The 23,816-nt window shown below is 37.8% G+C and overlaps 1 protein-coding gene across 3 annotated transcripts in view; it reads left to right on the top strand.

Annotated features, from left to right (window-relative positions):
• Window positions 1-23,816, top strand: part of LOC134525097 (potassium voltage-gated channel subfamily KQT member 1-like) — a 516,763-nt gene that overhangs the window by 40,208 nt on the left and 452,739 nt on the right. For 2 of the 3 annotated variants that reach the window (XM_063355583.1, XM_063355574.1), the window contains exons 4-7: window positions 7,245-7,371; window positions 14,143-14,221; window positions 17,110-17,206; window positions 22,093-22,233. In XM_063355583.1, the coding sequence (XP_063211653.1) occupies window positions 7,245-7,371; window positions 14,143-14,221; window positions 17,110-17,206; window positions 22,093-22,233 (444 nt within the window). The remainder of the gene's footprint in view (window positions 1-7,244; window positions 7,372-14,142; window positions 14,222-17,109; window positions 17,207-22,092; window positions 22,234-23,816) is intronic. The other variant, XM_063355594.1, reaches the window with a different exon arrangement.

Raw genomic sequence — 23,816 nt, 5'->3', positions numbered from 1 at the left:
GCACACTAGCAGTGTTTGACATCTTTTCTTCCATATATTGGATATTATATTTTCACATATGAAGTCTGTCATCTTTATAAGAGCAAGCATGATGGTAGAAATAAGCATTTTCAGTATCAGTAGGTTTTCGTAGCATTTGAGTAACTATTAAGCTAAACAGGTCACTAAATTGACATTTTCAACTCTAAGGACTGGAAAACCTTGAAGCCAGGTTATCAGATTAAATTTTGGACATAAGTACACGTGTGCAAACATTTGGACTATTAAACCTTTATGCCTGCTTCTGAGGCTTCATTGTTTTGAGCTGCCATTCCTTGATTGAATCTTCGTGAGCACACACTATTCATTTAGCCATCCCACTTCCTCCTTTTACCCGAGCACCTAAATATTCCAATAAAAAAAGTGAAGAGAGCCTTGTGTGTGCTCTCCACCTAAAACACAGCTGCAGCTGAGAAAATACTCGTCTTTTTCATGTGTGCACTTTAATCACTCCAGCCGAACTCCTTCCCTTCTCCTGCTTCCCCTGTGCAGTTATCCATAACTGTACTGGAACACATTGTAAATTCCAGGCTATATATTTCATTTACACATGCTCCTGTATAAAATACTGATTTTCTGTGTTAATGTGAGCATTTTTCTATTTTGTCATCAGTGACATTCTTGGGTAAAAGTTGGTGGATTTTCCACAAGAGTTTCTTATTGAATTAGATACGGATGGAAGTTATTTGCATACATATTTCTCTTTAAGCTTATTTTTTCCATATTTTTAATAAAATTAATAAAATGGAGCTATACTAAGAACAGCATAAAAATGATTATGTATTAGTTTATGATTTATTTTGTGGGGAAGAAAAAAAGACTTATGCAGTGGCTAGACTTACGAAGAAGAAAAAAAATACAGAGATGAAATAAGTTTAAGGGCTTCCACCTGACTGGGCAAAGAATATTATAGGCGTGTGTTTTGGATTTTTTTTCCCCAGACAACAGGGACAAGCACAGAAGGATGGAATGCTGCTACTGACTTTAGCGGAGATATTAAGATAGTATGAGCCCAGTTTAACATCTGTAATTATATTATAGGTCAGTTCTTTACAGTGGACAGGCAGTTACTACATGTTAAATGCTTTTCCTAATATTACCATGCCAAGTTGAATTGACAAGAATATCCTTTACCACTAACAAAACAGGAAAAGACTAACGTGTGAGTGTGAAGAATCTGGTCTGCACTGTTGTTTCCTTACTCTGTGCTCCACTTCCTGGAAGATAATTCGAGTTGCAGCACTGCCTAAAGACCCTCTCAATGGGTACATTTGTCAATACAGTGTGCCTCTGGCTGTGCCTCTGGAGCAGATTCAGTGCCCTAGGCAAAGGATGCTGCTCTGTGTTTTTCCACACCTGTCTTGTGATCCTTCAATGGGTCATGGCAAACGTCCTGACAGTTTATGGCAGCTGTTCTGTTCAAAGAATATGCATCTTTGCTTTCCCTTTCTTTCCTCATAGGAGTTCAGAGAAGGGTTGCTGAGAAAAATGGAAGGCTGACACTGAAAGCTGACTGCTAGATAGAGTAGCCAAGGATATGTATTAGCCCTATTTTGTTCAAGCTTGATGCGGCTCTGATTTTTTTGAGGTAATGGTTTGTTCCTACTTGTTATTTTTGGGTTTGATTTCATTAGAGGAGTTCATCCCTGGCTTTTTGTTAACGCCAAATGGCTTTCCAGGTTTATGAAATCTTCTGAGAATCCCCATTATGTATTTCTTTCTTCACCACTTGCAGAAGAAGGGGAAAAATACTACTGGGAGCCTAAATAAAAAAGTTTTGCAGAATCCGTCAGTGTAATACCATTTTGAAAGCAAGGGTTCTGGAAAATTTCAGAAAGCTGGAGAAAGATCTCAAACTAACACACAAATGGATTGCCAACCCAGAACATATTTGTCATACTGTTTAATTTGCAGATTATTTTTTGCAGATTTTTTTCTGGTTTCTGTTTTGCCCACAACTCCTTACCATCTTTTGTTCCCATTTTGGCGAGAACAAGTATTTTTTTCTGATTTTCCAGAAAACTGCTGGATTTTTTTCTTTACCAGAAGGTAGATGTGAAGTAATAAATTTAAGGTTCTGAAAAGTGTTTATGTGTATAGCAGGAAAGGAGGCAGGTTGGGGCTTTTTTAGAGGTGAACTTGGTGAGGTGAAGCTTGATCAGCCTTGACGGCCCTGGAAATGGATGTCTTCTATCTTTCATTAGAAGTGTACACAACACCAGTGTAAGTTTCATAATCTTCCTTCTTTTATTTTTTTGGAGGGACCACCTATAGAGCTATGATGTTTGTCCAGTTTCCATGCTCTTTTGGTCTTTGGCCTGTCTGAGGTTGCCAACAAACGTGTTAATTGCTGTGGTTTTGGTAATGTGGACACCTGTCCAGGACAAAATGAACTGAGATCAGCAATAAATTTCAAATTTATTGAAGATGTAGGTTCCTCGTTCTTCCTCCTTACTGTCAACAATTTATTTTTCTTTTCATAGACTGTGCAATCTTATTGACTTCAGCAGGATTTCCCAGATGTAACCAAGATGGCTTCTTGTTGGTAGCTGAAATAAATTCATAGGTTCTGGAATGTGCCTTGAGAATAAAATACCTTCAGGCCAGATGTAGTTTTAATTTCAGCTTTTAGAAGTACCCTCAGAGGATCATCAAGGAACAGCCTAAGTCTATGAAGTTTTTGCTTACTCAGCACTTATTGCTTGTCTCCTTTCTACACAACTACACAATTTTTTACCTAACTGACCCAGTGATTTTAATATGCAGTATCTGTGGAAATGATTCTTCCACTGCCATTAGTGTTGTCTTTTAGGACCTACATTGAATAAACTGCCACTGAGTGGCAGAAGCATGCTTTTGAGGCAGTTGGATGGCACATTTGTTTTCATTTAAATTGCTATGGATATCTTCCCTTGTCAACAGGTAAGTTACCAACACTGTCAACAAAATCGCATAAGCTATGCTTTCTAGTTGCGTTTCTTCCTCTAAGACTGTGAGCACATGAATTTCTAAGGTGGAGCTCAGTGGAACTCAGTCATTTTAGTCTGCAGATGAGGATGTAGAACTGTTTGTTTCTGAAATGCTCTTTCAGTTCAAGCTTTGGTACTAGGTTTCTGACTAATTGCAGAAAGAAGTGCTCATGACTGCAAAGCTGCAGTGCCATTCCCCCAGGAGGTCTAGTAGGTCCTTGTAGACAGTTTTCTGCTTCCTTTGGTGGAAATAAGAAATCCTTCATAAGAAACTTGAAAACAAATGCTACTGAATGATGACACCAGGAACCTGCTAAAAATGTAGACAATTTAATAAGAGAGAGACCATTTTAAAGATCCCTGAAGTCCAAGAGTTGTTTTCCTTTGAAGATTGTTCTTGAATTGTGCTTTGACTATTACGCTTGGCTAAATGTTTGCATTTAGATTTCAGACAGAGCACAAACTTAGAAGTATTACTTGTAGAAGCTCTAGATAATACATTAATTATAAAATCCAAACTTGTGGAGCTAATTTGCTGTGTATTTTCTTGTGTTTCTGCCTTGAAAATGTGCTGTAAGCTTTCTTGGCTTTCTACTAATCCTTGGTTTCAGTCAGGCTGAAAGTGCCATGAAAACAGAGGAAGACTGTGCGTATTTTCTTCGTTCTCATTCCAGGCAAAACAAGGAGGTAGAAGTGAATACAGAAATGTTAACCTAACTTTGTTAAATGTCAAAATTGACATGAAGTTTTGCATATTATTGTTGAGATTTTCTTATCTGTTTTTCAGCTTTGAAATATTCTGGTCTCTTTTTAACCATTCAGAATGTCAGTTTTAAAGACATGTTGGCATTTTTATTCAGTGAAAATTGTGATTTAAGTGTGTTCACTCTTTGGGTGCTTTAGAATTCCCCAGACACAGATTGCAAGCATGTTTAAGTTAAAATACAAATATTTTCCAAAGCTGTAATTTATATAGTAGGTGTTTGGCGACTCTGAGTTATGGGATACAGTTTGGATTGGAACAAATCCTAGAAGCTGTATTTTGGTTGTGCTAGAATATTGCAATGGCGGAAGAAAACAAGGACAGAATGAACCAAGTTCTCAACAAATCTGTCCACGTTCCGATCCTTTCCTAATCTGCTTTCTTTAGAAGTATCTCAAAGTATACCGATCCCTGTTTACGTACAAGTGCTTTACAATATAGTGCTATAGAGGGAAGCAATCTTAAAATATTGACCATTCATTTATTTTATATGCTGTATATATACTGCTTGCCTCAGTCGCTGAGACGAGCAGCTCCGGTGCTGGAACGATCTGATCAGCAGTGGAATGCCCTAGCATGGTGTACTCGGGATTCCTGAACCGGAGAAACCTCAGGCAAGGAGAGAGACCTACCAGGACCCCGCAGCTTGCGTGACAGTGGCTAACGAGACCTGGGTAGGGCTAAGAGCCCCCCTACCCCTATATAAGAGACCCCTCGGGAGTGCTAGCGACCAGGCCATGGCACAGCGGTTTGTGTGGAAGGGCGCTGTAGCTCTGGTGACTCCACCAGGGAGCAATGGTGTCCATCCAGCAGAAGGTGGTGTCCTCTCTAAATTCTGCACTTCCCAGACAGAGCTCTGATGGGAACATGCTGCTACCCAGGCATCAAGCTGCAGAGTGTGCCTTACTCTTATGCCAGTATTGAATGGCAGTAGTGAGCACACCTGTGGGAGGTGTGCCCAGGTAGAGAAACTTCTCAGCTTAATGACAGAGCTCTGGGAGGAGGTGAGTAGGTTGAGGAGTATCAGGGAGTCTGAGAGAGAGATAGACCACTGGAACTGCACCCTTCCCTCCCTGGGACAGGTCTGTCAGGCAGACAGGACACATGATAGGATTCCCTATCCTCTCTCCACCTGGCTGAATGCGATGCCCTAAGGGTTAGGGGGGAGTGGTGACAATGTCCTGCCTGGTGCAGCAGGCATGTCTCCCCGTAACTACCCCACCTTCCCAGGTGCCATTGCCTAATAGGTACGAGGCTCTGCAAGTGGAACTAAACAATGATGAGGACGATGGTTCATCTAGCTTGGAGATGTTGCCAAGGTTAAATCAGCCTACACCCTGCATCAAAACTGCTTCCATAAAGAAAAAAATGCTGGTCATTGTTATAGGAGTTCCTCTTCTGAGGGGAAAAGCAAGCCCAATATGCAGACTGGACCCACTTCTTAGAGAAGTCTGCTGCATTCCTGGGGCCCAATTTAAGATGTGAAGAGAAAACTTCCTAAGCTGGTACAGCCCTCAGATTATTATCCATTATTGATTTTTTCAGATAGGCAGCGATTAAGTTGTTACAAGAAGTCCAAGTGCAATCAAGAGACACTTCAGGGCCTTGGAACGAGTGTTTAAGAGACCAGGAGCACAAGTAGTGTTCTCCTCTGTCCTTCCAGTTGCAGGGAATGATGAAGGAAGAAACAGGATGACCCAGCAGATCAATACCTGGCTCTGTGGCTGGTGTCACCGAAATAATTTTGGGGTTTCTGATCATGATCATGGCTTGGTTTACACAACACCAGGCCTGCTGGTGACAGACAGGGTACACCTGTCTTAAAGGGGAAGATGGATCTTTGTGCAGGAGTTAGCAGGGCTCATCGAAAGAGCTTTAAACTAGATTTGAAGGGGGAAAGGGATAAAACCAGACTCACTAGAGATAAGCCTGGACATGACATGCCAGTGTTTGGGGGACGGTGCGCTAGCAATGTGCTGAGTACACTGGAGCACATTTGAAATGTCTCTATAATAATGCACACAGCATGAGGAATAAACAAAAGGAGCTAGAAGCTTTGGCTCAGTCCCAGAGTTACAACAGTGCATTGGCATAAGCAAAACCTGTTGGGGTGAGTCCTGTGACTGCGGTGCCATGGTGGACAGTTATAGGCTCTTCAGGAGGGATAGACAGGGCAGATGAGGAAGGGATGGCGTTGTATGTAAGGGAGGGAATGGATTGTATGGCGCTTACAGTTGGTGATGATGCAGTTGAGAGCCTCTGGGTAAGGATGAAGGGGAAAGCAAATAAAGAAGATGTTGTTGTGGGAGTCTACTATTGACCACCCAGCCAGGACAATGACACCGATTAATTATTCTAAAACAAGTTAAGGGATATCTGTAGATCAACTGCCCGTGTCCTGATGGGTGATTTTAGCTTCCCAGACATCAACTTGGAATATCATACAGTGGACACAAACAGGTCCAGGAAATTTATGAAGCATGTTGAAGATAATTTCTTGGTGTGGGTACTAAGGGAGCCAACTAGGAAAGGTATCGTCCTAGATTTGTTGTTTGTAAACAGAGAGGGACTTGTGGGCGAAACGGTGATTGGTGGCTGTCTTGATCACAGTGATTACGAAGTAGTTGAGTTTCAAATGGTTGGCGATAGGAGAAAAACTGCCAGCAAAACTTCAACCCTAAATATGGGGAGAGCGACTTCGGGCTGCTAAAGTTAGTAAGATCCCCTGGGAATCTGCTTTTGAAGGGTCTGGGGTCCATGAATGCCGGTCACTTTTTAAGAGCCGTCTCATAAGAGCACAGGAGAAAGCAATTCCAAAGTGTCAGAAGTCAAGCAAGCAGGGTAGAAGGCCAGTTTGGCTGAGCAGGGATCTTCTTCTATAACTTAGGTGGAAAAGGAAAGTGTATGGATATTGTAAGGAAGGGCAGGTGACATGGGAGAACTACGGAGATGCTGTTTGCCACTGTAGGGAGAAAATTTCATGCGACCAAAGCTCAATCAGAGTTTAAGCTGGCCAGCACTGTGAAGGACAACAAAAAAGGCATTTTTAAATACGTTAATACCAAACAGAGAATAAGAGATAGCATTGGGCCATTGCCTGATGAGGTTGGTTGCTTCACAATAGCCTCTATTCCTTATTTTTAAAAATTGTAAGTTTTGGAAATAAACAAAACAAAAAGAATATTGTGGTTTTCCCTATGACATACTGATGGAATGAAGCTTAAACCATCCTTTTATACATGCAAATCACATTCAGGAACAGATTACATCTCCCTTTTACATACTGGCTGACATATATGTATAAAAATTGAACAGATTAGGCACAATCCTTTTAATTGCATATTTCATCTCAACAAGTTTATTTGTATAAATAGGAAAAAAGTTGTATAAATAGTCATAGGAAGAAATTAGATGTGTAAACTGTAGTCTTTTAATGAAAGAAAACTGATATTTTGTCCTTTTAATTCTGACAGGAAATAGTTCTGGTTGTGTTTTTTGGTGCTGAATATGTGGTCCGATTGTGGTCTGCAGGCTGCAGAAGTAAGTATGTTGGCTTCCAGGGAAGAATACGGTTTGCCAGAAAGCCAATATCAATTATCGGTAAGATTTAAACCCTCCCCCCCCCCCCTTTTTTTTTCTTAACTTTGCTATTAATCTCCATTTTAGAGTAAAGATGTCAACTACTCCAGAGCCCATATTGCAATTCTGAGCTATGTCTATCACTCAAACATTTGTCTATCTATCTGCCTTGTGAATCTATGCAATTATTTCATCTTTTGGATTGCTAGAAATGAACATTTAAGATATGGCTGTGAGACACAGGAAGGCATCAGTTTAAGAAAGGCAAAATTATAAAGTGAAGAAATGTGCAAAGTATAACTTAGGAAAAATTCCCCTGCGTGATACTAAAGTTGAGCCGTTTTAGATCATTTGAGGGATATTGTAGGTAGCATCTCTGGACTATGAGAGAGTTTAAGGGGAGAGATGACTAATAAAACCTGTGGAACAGTGAGGGATTAATAAAAGGTGACGTTCAGACAAAACTGTAGTAGGCCATAAAATCAGTGTTTCTGTTTTAAGCCCATGATTTTATATAGAATCCAGCAGAGCTGCGAATTTTAGGCTACTCAAACACCAACTCGTTGAATTTTAAATAGAGCAAATTAGGAGAGGTGAAAAGGGGAGAGAACGAGCTGATGTTTCCTTGACTATCTCTGATTTTATGAAACCGGGCAAAAACTCAGGAAACAACATATTCTATTATACATCTGGATGTGGGTAGTGAATAATGTGATGAGATACTGTACTCAGTTTTGGGTTATTGAGAAAGAAGTGTTTCATTACATACAAACAAATTCTTCAGCTGCTTCTAGAGCTGATCTAGTTTCATGATCTATCCATGAAGCCTATGGGTAACTTTTTTCCTCCTAATCATATTCTTGACTTCTCTTTCAATTAAGAATTGCTTCTTAGGCAGGTATATTAGAGTACACAGCTGCAGGAGAAAATGTGTCCGTCCCATTAAACTGTGATTTCAACTTGGTAATGGTTCTAGATACTGGTGTTGTGCATCTGCCACAGTAAACATGAATGTTTGTATACCTCTTGGAGAAGATACAGTATTTTTTGTTTAGAAAAGCTAAGAATGACTACAGTTGGTTGTGCATTCAAAGGTATCAGTACTGTTCTTACATTTAAAATTTCCCTGAGAATACAATACATTTAAAGTAAAGATTTGTTTTTACATATTAAATGCAGATGGAACTGTGTCTACAAGCTAAACGTGGGAAATACCTTTGCCATGAATGATGAAATCATAGTGACTCATCATTTTCAAAACAAAAATCAAACGCAAACACTAGAAAAAGAAAATAAAGGATTAGAATAGAATTAATACATTAATTTTATTTAAAAAAAATTTTTATTTTAAAATTTCTTTATTTTAAAATTAGAAAATATAATTGAAATGTCTTTGATATCAGAGAGATTTCTCGTATGGGTTTTTGTCCACACAATTGGATTAATTCTTAGAAAATTCAACTTGGGCATCAATTTTGAACTTCTTTAATTTCTCCCATTCTCTTTCCTATTTTCCCCTCTCTAATTTTAAATAAAAATAATTTTGGTGCTTATTACCAGAAAGTGGTTCAGTAGTCAAGCCTAGTTACTACTTTCTTGAATAAACTTGTTTAATATCATTGCATTCTGTGCTGCATAAAATAGTATTTTAACATGCAACTTCTATCTTCTATAACTGGGCATCTTTGCGGACAGATCATAGGTGATTACAAGTAAGTGAGAAAAGACAGTTCTGTAATTAAAGAACTTGTTAGGAGACATAGATTGAATTCATTCTCAGCATACCAAGAATACGTAGAAAAATCACTTTGTCTCTCCATGCGTCTTCATTCCCTAGTTCACAGAATGAGCATGTTTAAAGAGTGTACAGTGCTCATATACTATGTCAGCAGCAGTAATAGTGATACCTTTCCTAAATATTGATTTAACACTTCCATTACTTACTATTCCAATAGGGTTAGAGGGTTAGCAGCTAAATGCTTCTGAAAATCCCAGCCTAATTAGGCTTTCATGAAAGGCAGGTACCAAGCACAGGCAAAATGAAAATGTTCTTTCACAGCCTCTTTTATCCTTTTCTTGTTGTTGCGGAAACTGTCACAAAGAACCAAATTATGAATTAACTTTTGTTTCTCCTGGTTTTGACAGCATACAGTTTGAAAGACGTAAGGGGAACATAAGTTACTGGTGTGAAGACCTGAGTATGCATTTGTGTGCCCATCTCATATTGTCCTTAAGCAAAGCATAATATAACTTTATTTATGAGCACCTGAACACATAATTGGTTGTGTATGCAGCTTTGATAAAGCGTCAGCACCTGCTACATAAAGCTCCAATAACCTTGAATAAAGCTAACTTATGAAGTACCGATAGAATACAAAAGTTCAGCAAAAAAGAATGTGATGTAAATCAAATTCAAATATGTATATGTTCAAATATAATCTGTTTAATTGGATGTCATATTATCTCCAGACTACTAACAACACACCTCCAAGCTAACAGCTATTTCCATTCTGTAAAATACTACGGCAACTAAAAATTAAAATACAAATGCAAATATTTTTACTGTTTTAAATTTAAAAATGATTAATGCTTTTAATCAAAAAGCTGAGAATTGCATACTACAAAGTGAACTTGTGAGAATATTAGAAACAAGTCAACAATTTGCTCAAAAAAGCAGTACTGAGGTAAGCTGCATTATAGGTGTTGCTATGTGCTATGCTGAAGTTTATGCAAAGCTAAGTAATATTTCTTTGACAAGCGGATTTTTAGATGGCAGCTGTTTGGAATTGCTCAAGGGTTCAGAGCATAAGAGTAAGCCACATGGACAGTGGACTAGCAGTGGACTGGGTTTTCAAATCTGTGTACTACACGTGCTAAATTGCAGGGAGCGTGATTTATGTAGGTCTGTCATCTATATTACATAGAAGACGCTGTGACATTTTTGTCTCTCTGCACTTCTTGTGTGTGCATAGACACATTTCCCAACATGTAAGTAAGTAGAAGGTTTGAGAAGGATATCCACATGTGATTGTGTCTAAATTACTGGAATTCAATTTTTAAAATCACCAGGGCTTCCTGACACTTCCTTATTTAAAAACTAACATAAATACTAATGTAATGCTGATCTAAATCCTAATGCTTGTTATGGTTGAAGAAGTTATTTAAACAAACATTGTCCCCTTATCTTGATATTTTCATGCCAACTGTCTGCTTCGGTTTGAGTCTTGTGGAGACATTTCACGCGAAATGTTTAAGCTGTTCCTGAAAAAGGCAGTTCTGGCGGAAGCACACTTTGAAGGAGACACTTGATACTTAATGAGAAAATAGCTTTTTGATTATCACTGAAAATCATCTCCAAGCTGACTGACTAACAAGCCTCTGAAAAATTGGTAGCTTATTTATGTTTAAAATGCACTGCTAGAGAATGATCCTATATTCTTCAAAGATCCACCTGCAGTGAGCCTGCACAATACAAATTTCAGGTTTCTCTGAGCAACAGTTCTGGGGCTAGACGTGGAAAATCTGTTGATTGTGGTTTTATAGTGCTCTTCCTGAAATTGCCCAGGGCACATGGAAAGGAAAAATACCAGGCTCAAATGCCAAGGTGAATTGGCAGGGTAGGAGGAAAGGACTGGGACATACAGATTCAGTGAAATGACAGGAGGATAGATGCTGATGTAAGGGTCTAGGAGAAGAAGGTATAAAGAGACTGACAAGCAAGCAGGAAGCTGAAGGAAAAAATCAGAGCTCAAAATACATGGGATTGAAAGGTGGCAGTGTAAAAGCAGAAGAATATGCTGAGACCTTGAGTGTAAAATAGGACTGTTTGTACCAGTAAACTGGGATTAGTATGAGAAGCCTGAAGATTGGCAACTGGCATGAAAAATAGAAACAGAGAGAAGCAGAGATAGAAGAACAGGTTTGGGGGAAAAATTGAAATACCTGTACCATCTAGAACATGGTCACAAAAAAGTGGCAAGTCAGATTGGATGGGAGTACTCTTTGCTGGGTAAAAAACTGTCTGGATGGCCAGGCCCAGAGAGTCGTGCGGAATGGCGTTAAATCCACTTGGCAGCTGGTCATGAGTGGTGTTCCCCAGAGCTCAGTATTGGGGCCAGTTTTGTTTAATATCTTTGTCAATGATCTGGACAAGGGGATTGAGTGCACCCTCAGTAAGTTTGCATATGACACCAAATTAGGTGGGAGTGTCGACCTGCTTGAGGGTAGAAGGGGTCTACAGAGGGATCTGGACAGGCTGGATCCATGGGCTGAGGCCAACAGTATGACGTTCAACAAGGCAAAGTGCCGGGTCCTGCACTTGGGTCACAACAACCCCGTGCAGCATTACAAGCTTGGGGAAGGAAGAGTGGCTGGAGAGCTGCCTGGCAGAAAAGGACCTGGGGGTGGTGGTCGACTGCCAGCTGAATATGAGCCAGCAATGTGTCCAGTTGGCCAAGAAGTCCAACAGCATCCCAGCTTATATCAGGAATAGTGTGGTGAGCAGGACTAGGGAAGTGATCATCCCGCTGTACTCAGTGCTGGTGAGGCCCCACCATGAGTACTGTGTCCGGTTTGGGGCCCCTCACTACAAGAAAGACATTGATGTGCTGGAGTGGGTCCAGAGAAGGACAGTGAAGCTGGTGAGGGGCCTGGCGAACAAGCCTTGTGATGAGTGGCTGAGGGAGCTGGGGTTGTTTAGCCTGGAGAAAAGGAAGCTGAGGGGGGACCTTATTGCTCTCTGCAACTACCTGAAAGGAGGCTGCAGAGAGGTGGGGGTTGGTGGGGGTTCTTCTCTTCCAAGAGGAAATGGCCTCAAGTTGCACCAGGGGAGGATTAGGTTGGATATTAGGAAAAAATTTTACGCTGAAATAACCTTTTCAGTTATATAGAGCTCTCACAGATTAAGCATTGGAACAGGCTACCGAGGGAAGTGGTTGAGTGACCATCCCTGGAGGTATTTTAAAGATGGGTAGATGTGGTGCTTAGTGATATGGTTTAGTGATGTTTTTTGTCAGCATTAGGTTGATGGTTGGACTAGATGATCTGAAAGGTCCCTTCCAACCTAGGCAATTCTATGATTCTGTGATACTATGAAATGAAAAATCTATGTTACTGTCACTACCTGGTTGAAACTCATTTCCTAAGTGCCAGTCTTTTCTTCCTTCAGTGATAGTCATTGGATGGATATGTATATGTCTGATAGTTTAGTAAGGACCATTTGCTTGGAGCAAAGATCTGGGGCAAAGATCTGTATTATGATGCAATGGGAAAAAAAAAACCTCTAAATTCTGAGTGTTTACAAATGTGTGTTCACACAGGCACATGATAAAGCAACAGCATAAAAAAGGTCAGGTACTCAAAAGTTAGCTTATCCCCTAATGGAAGCTCTTTCTGTAGCCGTAACTTATCCCTCCCTACCTGTATTTTCTTTTTCATAAATGTACAATTATAGTAGTACAGCCTTTAAACTGATTGAGGGCTATCTCCTGTGGAGGAATCTTGCTTTTACAGCAAAACTCAAGACTGTTACTGGAAAATAATCCAAGTCAGAGAGTGAAGGATACTGTTAGTTACAGAATTGCTGCAATATTTGTTGCAGCAACTACATGGTTGTGAATGAGGCAGGAGAATTTTTAGAGGAGAGGAAAAAAAAGTTACTCTTGTTGAAGGCAACTGTTGTTGCCTCTGAAGTTGGATTCTATCCTGCATCTTGCCCAGGCATTACATGGAAATTCTGTGGCAGTCATTGAAATCAGTTTTCACAAGTGTGCCTCATTTTCTGGATGTCGAAATGAAGACTTTGAAGTCAGGTTACAGAGGTTCTGAGCTCTCACAGCTGCAAGTGAAGTCAGCAGGCACTGTTTTTTTTTTGAAGTGCTATATAATGTTAAATGCTCGGAAGAATAAGGTACTGCTTGTTTAAAACTGGCAAGGAAAATTTACCAAAACTTTTCCTCATTCTGTCTACATTGGCTACCCATTTATAATACTGTCCTGTATTTTCTGGTTAGAATTTGAAAGTGAAGCATTTAGATGCTCTGAAGAGGATTACCACAGAAATGCCTGTGAGGAAATTAGAAAAATGTTTTCTCAGAATAAAGTCAGAGTAGAGTTCAGTAATAAAAAGCAATAGACCTGTTAACTGAACTGGGATAAGAGAAAATAAGGGATGCTGTCACTGTGAACACAATCCATCATTTGCTTTGTATAATGCTGGAACTGTGTAAACTGTGTAGTTGTGGAAGAAAGGCAACTCTGGAAACAATTATTTTTTCATACCATTAAAGACTGTATCACAAAGTAAACCAACAACTCTGATTCCTTTTAAGACATTTGTTCTGACAGTTCTCTAAAGTTTGAAAGTTTGGCTTTCCAGCTATGATACAATTTTTAAACTAAGTATATGTGTGTGTATTTGCATATGATGCTTCTCCGTATGCCTGTCATTACTGATGGAAGCAAAGCCTAACTTTCCCCCTTAAATTAAGACCCTTGGGCCAAAATGTACATAATTTCCAGGGTGTGCATGTGCCATTGCCATTTTTGGTTTTGTGGCAAGCTGCCTGATCTGTCAGGATCTTTAAAATTTCTATTATTAAATTCATCATGGATGAAACCGTAGTCATTGTTTTTTTTGTTGTGAAACTATGACATTAATGTAGTGCCCACCAAATTTCACCTAACTTAATTTCTTTTTTAAAGTGCTTTCCTCAGTCTGTATTTGTTGTATGTTTCAGTGCTGAGAGCTAACATTTAATACATTCTTTCTTTACTTTTTTTTTTTTTAAACAGATCTAATTGTGGTAGTAGCCTCAATTATTGTTCTGAGCATAGGATCTAATGGACAGGTGTTTGCCACCTCTGCAATAAGGTATGTTCTTCTAGTGACTGTAGCTTTTCACAACCACAGAGCTATATTAGATGTATATCTAATTGCCCAATTTCTGAGTTAGATGTATATGTAATTTTCCTGCTATAGGAAAAGTTATTATATTGAAACACTGAAGAGTGGAAGACTCTGTGTTACTGTGCTTGGTCACTGGTTGGGAAACAAGAGTGCGGAAACAAGGCATATGAAGAATGGTGTGAATGCTGAATCCAAGAGGAAAAAGCTAAAGAAACATTTTGTCCCACATGAAACATCAAACAGCTCTCTGACAAAAGAGTATTACAGAACATCACTTTATTTAAGAAGTAATCCAGACAGCACTTCACTTGGTACTTTTTGAGTACAAGTAATTACTTTGTTTAAAGAGTAATTAGGCTTTGGTGGATTTGTTTGTCACAAGTAACTCATACCATACACGAACCAGAAACTTTTGATGTGTACAGTGTTTGTTCAGCTTGCATCAAGTACTGCAAGCTTGTTTTGGGAAGCCAGTAAATAGAAGAAAGGAATAATAAGCAGAGTAGGTGTACTTCCCACTCCTTCTAACTTGCAAGATGGGCTGCGTGTTCTGTTACAAGCCTCTGATTTCCAATGCAGTCTAATCATTGGAAAGTGACAATGTACAGTACTGTCTAAACTGTCTAGCCGTGTAGACAAACACTGGAGAGAACTACATATATAAAGTATTTTTAAGGTAACTGTTACCATTGAACATTAATCCTTGCAGGATGATCAAGACTCACACAGGCAGCATGAATGTGATTTATCATAGGAGAAGAGGATGGTGAATGTGAAAATTCCCAAGATTTTACCTAATTTAACTAGAAGTGTAGGAAGGACTTTAATGAAGAGGCCTGCTGTGTGTTTATTTGTGAACCCACGTGGTGTTGGGCTCAGTGCAGCCTTTGCTGGTGTTAAATTATACATTCACCGTCCTACAGCTCAGAATGCTTTCTGCCAGAGAAACTTAGCGCATGTCTCTGCAGTGTTGTTATTGCCCCATTGAAAAACCATCTGGGTCAGGCAAGTCTTAGTCCCATCAGGTTTCCTCAGAACTGTGATGTGAGTGGCTGTTTTTGAATTAAGAAGGAATTAATCTCAACCCTTGCCTTTGCATTTGTTGCCTTTAAGTTATACTGTTATGGTCCTCTTTGGATGGACCTCCCCTAAATCCCAGTAATCCCAGCAAGCAGTTAGGTTGTTTTCTTGTAGAATGAAGTTGCAAGCTCCACACCCATCAGGTATGACAGGTTGACATTTTCATCCTTGCAGCAACCATTGAGACTGAAACCTAGTGGCACTGCACAGTTCACAGCAGAGTCCTACAGCCTTCTGTCCTTACTGTTTCAAGTTCACCAAATTGATAAAAATGGTCTTCTTTCCAAACAATTCCTTCTGTCTTTTCAGAGGAAATGGGTTGTGCATGTTCAGAGGCTATGTATCTGGATTTTCTTGTTCACCATTTTGATTTTTCAATCTTTATTTGTAAAACTGCCAGCCTACAGCATGCATGTCAGCACTTTGCAGTAACGTAGCTGTAACCATCTTGGATACAACAGAGACAGGAAAATCAAGAACTGCCATTGGATCAAGGCATCAAGGAGTCTGTCTAATAATTGTACAGGGTAGCTACATGTAACTCTCACCTGTCCTGACATAAGGCAATGAGCTATTACATTACATAAGTCTATTGGTGCTGATGTATTTGGCAGTCTTGTAATCCTCCTTGGTCTCCTGTTTTAATTAACAGGTTTTTAAGTGGATATTTTTAAGTTTCTGGCTAATGAAAATTATTATTCCAATGGCATATCAAAGAAATAAGAAAACCTGGTGTTCACATACCCAGTCATTGATATGTGATTTGATAGTCAGGTTAGTGTAGGCTTTCCAAAAAAACGACAAGCATTTGATCCTTTGACTGTCAACTGTAAAAGCTCAGAAAACCTGCTTTCTGAATGAAGGAAAAGTTGGGTCTTTCTGAAGACAGTATGCCTTCCCAGAGACTGAGGATGGCACCATTCTGAGTTTCCTACCTGTTGGTGTAACCCAGAAAAATGCAGCCACAGTGGAACTGAATTAAGAAGACTGAATTAAAAAACAAAAACAACAACAACAACCACCAAATTTTAAGGATAGCTAAAAAGAGCTAAAAGTGCTTTTAGTGAAAAATTTTCAGATACTTGAATTCAACATTCATCCTTTCCTGCTCTTCACTGTTTTGTTTCAGTGATAAGATAGTAAGATGAGCGTAGGAAAATGAAGTTCCTTGTTGAAAGGGTGACTAGAATGAAATATTTCCATTGAATAAAATTCTGCTGAAGAACCATATGGATAATTATTTCTCTTTAGTTGAAAATATTTGGAGTTTATGATTCAGTTATTATCCTAAACTCACATAGGAATGTATCTATTTCCAATTAGATGATTTCTGTAACTTACACAAAAAGGACTTCACTAATACCATATTCAATTCACTTTCTGCTTTGGCAAACAGAGAAAAAAGTTTGCTCATATTTATGTTAGCAAAGCTTGAAGCACTGGTTTTGCTTGGAAAGGAAGCATTTGAGAATCATAATCAGGTAAAATATGCAAGTATCCTCTGAGTTTGAAAGCATATGAATTAGAATTTTTTTTCTTTTAACTAATTGGTGCCCTCGCCAGTATTTCTGAATATATTTGAATATAATGAAATGTGATCTAAACATACTGTCTACTGAGATGTCTCAAGTCTAAGATGCAACCCTAGCCAGAGGCAATGCATCACTGTTTTCTAATATGGCACAATGTTAGTGAACATAGCGATCTATGTGTAGATAGAGCAGTATTGTTCTCAAACATTAGTTTTATTTAATGTCCTGTTTTTCTTACAGGGGGATCCGGTTTCTCCAAATACTTCGCATGCTTCATGTAGATCGACAGGGTGGCACCTGGCGACTATTAGGATCAGTTGTTTTCATACATCGTCAGGTACTAGATCTTTAAAGAGATCTTTAAGATCTTTTTTACTTTACTATATTCTTTTCACGGACTTCAAATCTTAGTCTGGTTTAAAAGAAAAGTTACTGTTGCAAGAGAAGAAATACTTTAAATGTCCATCATGTGTTTCTTTCTACTTTTAAAAAGGGAACACTATTCTTTACTTCTGGTCGGCAGCTAACAGGGTATCAGCATCAGTGGTTTTTTGGAAATTAACTGTTGTACTCTTTGATGTTATCCTTCAATATAATTTATCAAATGCAGTTATGTGAGCTGCCTTTCATATTGCAAATCCTGTCCACTATCTTCACGGAAGATGTGTTCCTAGCTTGGTTGATCTGTGGAAAAACAAATCCTAGTGGAAAAACCTTGATAGCACAAGTCAATTATTTAAATAATAAGGAGTTTTCTAATCCATTCTATAAATAAAAATACTAATTATGTTATGATAACATAGTTACTTATAATTATAATAACTTATAAGTTATAGCTACTATAGTTATAATAAAGTTACTTTTTCAAGGGTACCATCACAAAAGTAAACTTGGATGTAAATAGTGATATATCTGTTAAAGCTTTGAAACAGTTATTCTGTCTAAAAGTTCATTAAGCAGGAAAAGCTTAAATGTTTTAGTGCAGACTTCTAAAAATTTATAGCTGAAGGCTTCTTTTTGGGCATCATGGGATCGTTTGATGAAAAGCCGACTTAGCTTTATGAACATAATAATAACCTCTTATCATTAGCCTTTAAATCTTGCATGTCATACCATACTGTGGAGGGCTAATACTGTGCTATGAATGTTTACATCAGACTTGTAAGAGTGGTTCTTTAACCTACTCTTTATGAGTGTAGATTTGTTCTCCAGATATTGACAAATGTTCATAGATTTCCACACAGGCATTGTTTCATTTGCTATTTAGAAAAATTTTGTTCTGGGACAGAGAATGGGAGGTTTTTAATCCAAAAGATTAATTTAATATTAAAGGTTACTTTTCCTTCCTTTATTTTTCTCCCCCAGTACTGAAGGAAATTTTATGTCACGATGACTGTGAAGCATTGATGCACACCGAAGTTCCGATTTGAAACTAATCTCTTAAAAGTGCTCTAGTATAAAGCCTACTTTCATCCTGTACAACAGGATGACTTTTAATGCTCCAACTCTGTGTGGTCTTCATTTATTATGGTTGCATTACATGGATATCTATGTAGGGCAGAGCTGGTATCCAAATACACTTTCTCAACGTTTGCAAACCTTACTGACAGAGGTGTTTGTTTGAGAGAATTTTTTCCTGCGGGTGTTCAGAGTTTTAGTCAAGAACCTGGAAATACTATCTCCAAAATATAACACTTAAATCTTAAATGTCACAAACGTAAATAAGTTCAGTGATTTAAAAGGAAAAAAATACCCTTGAATTTATGAATAAATGCACCTGAAGTTCTAATCCAAAGAAATGATTATGATGATACATAAAACTCTACAGATCTGTAGTACTTGTCAAAGCAGATCACCCACTAACACATTCATAAAAAAAAAATCATCAAACACACGGTTCTGTATTGACATTGGACAAGTGTAGCTGAAACCCTAGCATGGGACCAAACAGAAGGGAAAATGGAACCTTTATTCCTGTCCAGTCTCTTAAAGAAATTTTTGTTTAAAAAATAAAAGAAAACAAAAACACCTCAGCTGCTTTCACTTTACAGGCAGACTACAAGGTCTTCATTTATTTGTTGAGTTTGGTACTCTCAGAAAAAATGGGACCCTAAACCCTTAAACAATGTGAAAAAATAAATTCACATCTTTGTGACCTGTGAAAATAACAAGGACTCAGACCTCTGCGGGTCCAGAGGAGCTTACTAAAGTTGTCACCAGTGATTTCCATGTGTTTTGGAATTTTGCATATAGCTGTATTAGCTCACTCAGGCCTGAGTTGGCTAGTATGCTCTTCTATTTTCAGCAGGTTGAGCTTATACAAGCATTTCTTGCCAAAAGCAACAAAACATGAGTCATGTGGTAATGGAAAGACATGGAAAAATCATGCAGCTTACTGAAAAACTGAGTTAGCCAATACAGCTCCATCTTATAAGCCTCTCAATTAGTTTTACTTATTCGTCACCTTGCTTTCTGAGGTCTTCTACTGCTTAGAGGAGGGAGTTACTGATGAATTGTGGATTTGGGGTTTTCTTCAGTTTTTCCTCAGTGTTGAATTTTATATTGTGTGGTCCTTATTGTCGCTGAAAATATAAATCTAAGTTAAAAAAAATGTGTTGACTCGAGTCTCTCAATACTCAAATTTACTTTTGTGCATATTTGTTTTTCGTTCTTGATATTTCCTTTGCGTATATGTATCTGAAAGTCCTTGCTGAAAACAGTCATTTGGATTACACAGCACTCTTTATTCTTAAGCTTTATCTATTAAAAATTCATGCAAAATGCTGTTTGCTTTGAGATGGTGTATCAGTTCATAGTATTTGACATTGGTAGACACTACTCTCTCCGTCTTTCTTGAAGCACGTATTATTTTAAAATTTTATGTGCCCTCTCTTAAATGCAGTATGTATTAGATTGCTGCGATTGTTCTTAATAATTAAATATATGCATGTAGTATTTTGTCTCTCTATACATATTTAGCATATTTAACATTTAGAATAAATCTAAGGCAATTACATTTGCATCTGGGCTTTACTTAACAAGAGTTCAGTCTTTAGGTGAATAGGACGATCTGAGAGGTGCCAATGGTGAAATAACCTGAGTAGTTCTGTTGCTATTTCAGCCTGTTCGATGGAATCTCATAAGACTATGCATAGCACTTCTGAAAAACATTTTTCTGCCCACTTCTCAAAAAGCCATCACTTCACGCTCTCTGATTCCATCCTCTGAGACAAAATTAAAAGAAAGCAGTGATGGCCATTCCCCTATAACATGTAAAATCTATTAATATCTGAGATGTAAGCAACATACCAAGTGTAACTAAAAGATTCCTGTTGGTGTGGAAGGAAGTCACAAATCTATCAGAGATGAAAGCAGAGTGTTTTCTTTGTAAGCAGGCAACAAGAATTAGTCTCCATTTCTGTTGTAGTTTTCTGTGGATCACTGAGGTGTTAAAACAGTTTTGTCTTGCATTGAAAAAATATCGTGTAGGCAAACCAAAAAGTATTGAATAATTAGAGAAATGCAAATAGTCAACTATAAATGTAACCATAAGGAACTTTTCAGAGCAATCAAGTCATATCTACAAATACACAATCTACCATTATCATTAGAGGAAAAGATCAGAAAAGCATGGTGACCAGCGTAGAAATCTGAACTACTGAAAACCCAAGTTTTATTTCCTCTTTCAGCCGCCTTGTTTAGCAAACAGGCCTGCAAAAAGTTAAGGCTTAGATTAAATGACTTGCCCATGGGCAAAACTGAATGCTATCAAAATTCATTATTTAGGTCGTTATAATCATTATTAAATGATTAGAGAAAAAACACCTACTTTGATTTGTGCCAAGATTGCTTAAAAACTTGCTGAAGCTAGATTTTAATTAGTGCTATAATAGAGAAAGAGTATAGTTTCCGCTGCTGAATGCAGTTACTAGCTACTAGGGCTATGTTTTCGCAGGAAGCTATTATAAGGAAATGAAAAAGAGAAGAAAAAAAAAATCTGAAGGAAGTTTGGTGATAAAACCTGAACCTTCCCTCACAAACATTTTAAGAAACATGGGTAGAGTGTTAGTGAAAATCTGTGAAAACCTGACATACTTTATAAGTAGAGGCAATCCTTTTTAGACAGGTTTTAATTTTAAATTTATCTTATGGGAATATTTTAATTCCTGTACAGGAATTTTAATTCCTGTAAATTCCTGTAATCTGTCAGGAATTTAAGGAAGATGCCAACGAAGATGTAGTACTACAATGTTTCATAATAAAGATGGCTAAATATGTGCAAGGAAACTAAAGCAATAGTATGTGTTAACTATTGAAGTATAGTAAACTTTAAGTAATTAAAATAGGCTGTTTTCGCTCATAACTAGGTATTTGATTTTCCTGAGGGGTGGGTGAATATCTCATTTTATTATGAAGTAGTGATGTTTTTATAAGCTTTACACGTTTTTGCATCTGTGACACCACACATTTTGGCTTGTTTAAATGCACAAGCACATTTTTCCTTAGGACTCTAACTGTCCTGTGTCTAAGTTGTGTCAGTTCTGATACAACTTTCCTATCCAAAAATCTATAGAGAAACTGATACCTTCACAAGCACTGTATCATGCCCTAACAAAAGTCCCTTCTAATAAAGTGGTCTAGCCTCAAATGGTCTTTGTTTTTCAGGACTGAAGTAGAGGTTACACCTACCTAACATATTGTATCTTAAGATTTTATTTTATCTTAACATGAAACTGTTAAGGCATCAATATTTAGTCTTAAGCAATCTAAATATCAGATACATGAGTTTATTGCTTAGATATGGTCATAATCACAAGACATGGTTATTTCTTAACTGTATTTTAGCATACTGTTCATAACATGCATTTCTGAAGCTGTTTTACTATTTTTAAAATGTACTAACATTTGGTATTTTGCGTGCACAGTTAAATGGAATGATTCCCATTCGTAAGACATAAAACAGGAGAGATGTCCCACCCTACATTTAGCTGTCCAAATGATTTTGTATAAATGATGGCTTCTTGAATTCTTTACTCTGATATGAATAGAAAACAAGTCACTGAACTACCTGTTCTAGTGGAAGCAAAATTCATACCTGAGATATAACTTATTAATTTTTCTACTGTGATGCAAAAAACCCTTCAGATATTTACAATGTTTTACAATGATATGATATATACATGATGTAAACCTTATATAATTTTTTGCTTTCTCTCTTAATAGGAACTCATAACCACGTTGTACATTGGATTCTTGGGATTAATTTTTTCATCCTATTTTGTTTATCTTGCTGAGAAAGATGCAGTTGATGAGGATGGAAAGACGGGTTTCTCCAGCTATGCTGATGCCCTTTGGTGGGGTGTGGTAAGTCTTCACCAACAAAATGCATGGGGCAAACTTAGTGGACAAGATTTTCTGTTAAAGTTGTGATCCTGTTAAAAACTCTGACATTTCTTTCTTTGCGGAACGTACGTCTGTAGGGAAGCTTGACAACCTTTTAAAAAGGATCCAGGAAAAAATATAATAAATACAATTAAATTATTTTGCTATTAAACTTTATTGCAAAAGCACGATAGCAAGTCCTTGGCAAAGAACATTGAATGTTTACAGATACAAAAAGTCCACATTGAAATACATATTTAAAAAGAGTATAAATGCCCTCCAAAACCTATACCACTTCTTTTAAAATCTACTTAATTATCTGCAAAAGGTGCATAACTTTAAAAGTATATCCTATTTGTGGAAATTAGGTTAATCACCCTATTTTTTGTATCTTTTCATGTAAAGCTCACTCTCAGTAATAATGAAGACCTTGCTGCAGGTTACAAGTTCCTGGTTTTTTTAAATAATTCCACGATTCACTGTAAAGGTAAATAGCTCCATCTAAAGCAGCTGGCAAAGCCTCACAGATTCAACTACTTTGGATATCAACGATCAGTCAGGGTCAGTGCAAATGTCTGGTGAAATAAAGAAAAAAATATCATTAAGAGGAACTGGGATTATGAAAGCATTGTGGTAATTATTGTGTGCATGCCCAGAATCAGTTGAAAATGGAATAGCTAGCTATGAACAGAATAAGAGACCAGAATGTTTCTACACTCCCTTCATATGGCTCTTCTCATCATGTTTCTCACTGTGACTCATGTTTTCCCTCCTTATTAGCTGTTGCACGAACCATCTCTTCTCTTGTCATCCTTTTTCCCCACCAGAGCACCTCATATATTTTATGACTTGGCTGTCTCATTATAACAAACCCAAGCAGATTCATCACATCAGTGTTAGTGACAGAGAAAAATGAGAGGACTAGAACAGATGCAGAGCCACCAACTTCCAGAGAGAGAAGGATATATTTCAAGAGTGATTTGAAACATAATAAACTGGATTTGTTCTTAGACGATAGACTGGAAAAATGCCAATATAGTTATCATGAACTAGCCTGTACAATAATCACTTGTTAGAGTCCTCAATAGATATATGATAAAATTTTCAGACCATAAAACCTCATGGTTATAGACATGAGATTAACCTCTAGCTGGTGGAGGAAAGGAATAAATATCCCAGAAGCACAGATTGTGCTATATTTTAAAAGCAAAAGTAAAACAATTAGGGTGTAATTGACATTATGAAAGACACCCCATGTCTACTTTAAGAAAATAAACCAGTACAGAGGTTCACTTATTCTGCTATTATTTGAGTGTTTCGACTCGAATACCAGTGTTGAAGTAACTGAATGCAGTGGAAGGCAGCTACTGTTTCTGTTTTTACTAACGGCCTAGCTACTAATAGTCTGTGAAGTACATTTAATTTAAAGTGGACCTGCTTGTGGGAACTTCAGTAGCATTAGGGGCTCCCATAAAAGTTTGCGCTAGTTCAGCTATATCTATGAGAAATATGTCATAAATTTTTCTAGCATAGTGAAGTTTCAAAGAGGTTTGTAGCACCATGTG

Source organism: Chroicocephalus ridibundus, chromosome 1, assembly GCF_963924245.1.
Source record: "Chroicocephalus ridibundus chromosome 1, bChrRid1.1, whole genome shotgun sequence".
NCBI lineage: Eukaryota > Metazoa > Chordata > Aves > Charadriiformes > Laridae > Chroicocephalus > Chroicocephalus ridibundus.
Note: the sequence above shows the minus strand (reverse complement) of the source record. Positions and strands in the feature narration are given on the sequence as shown.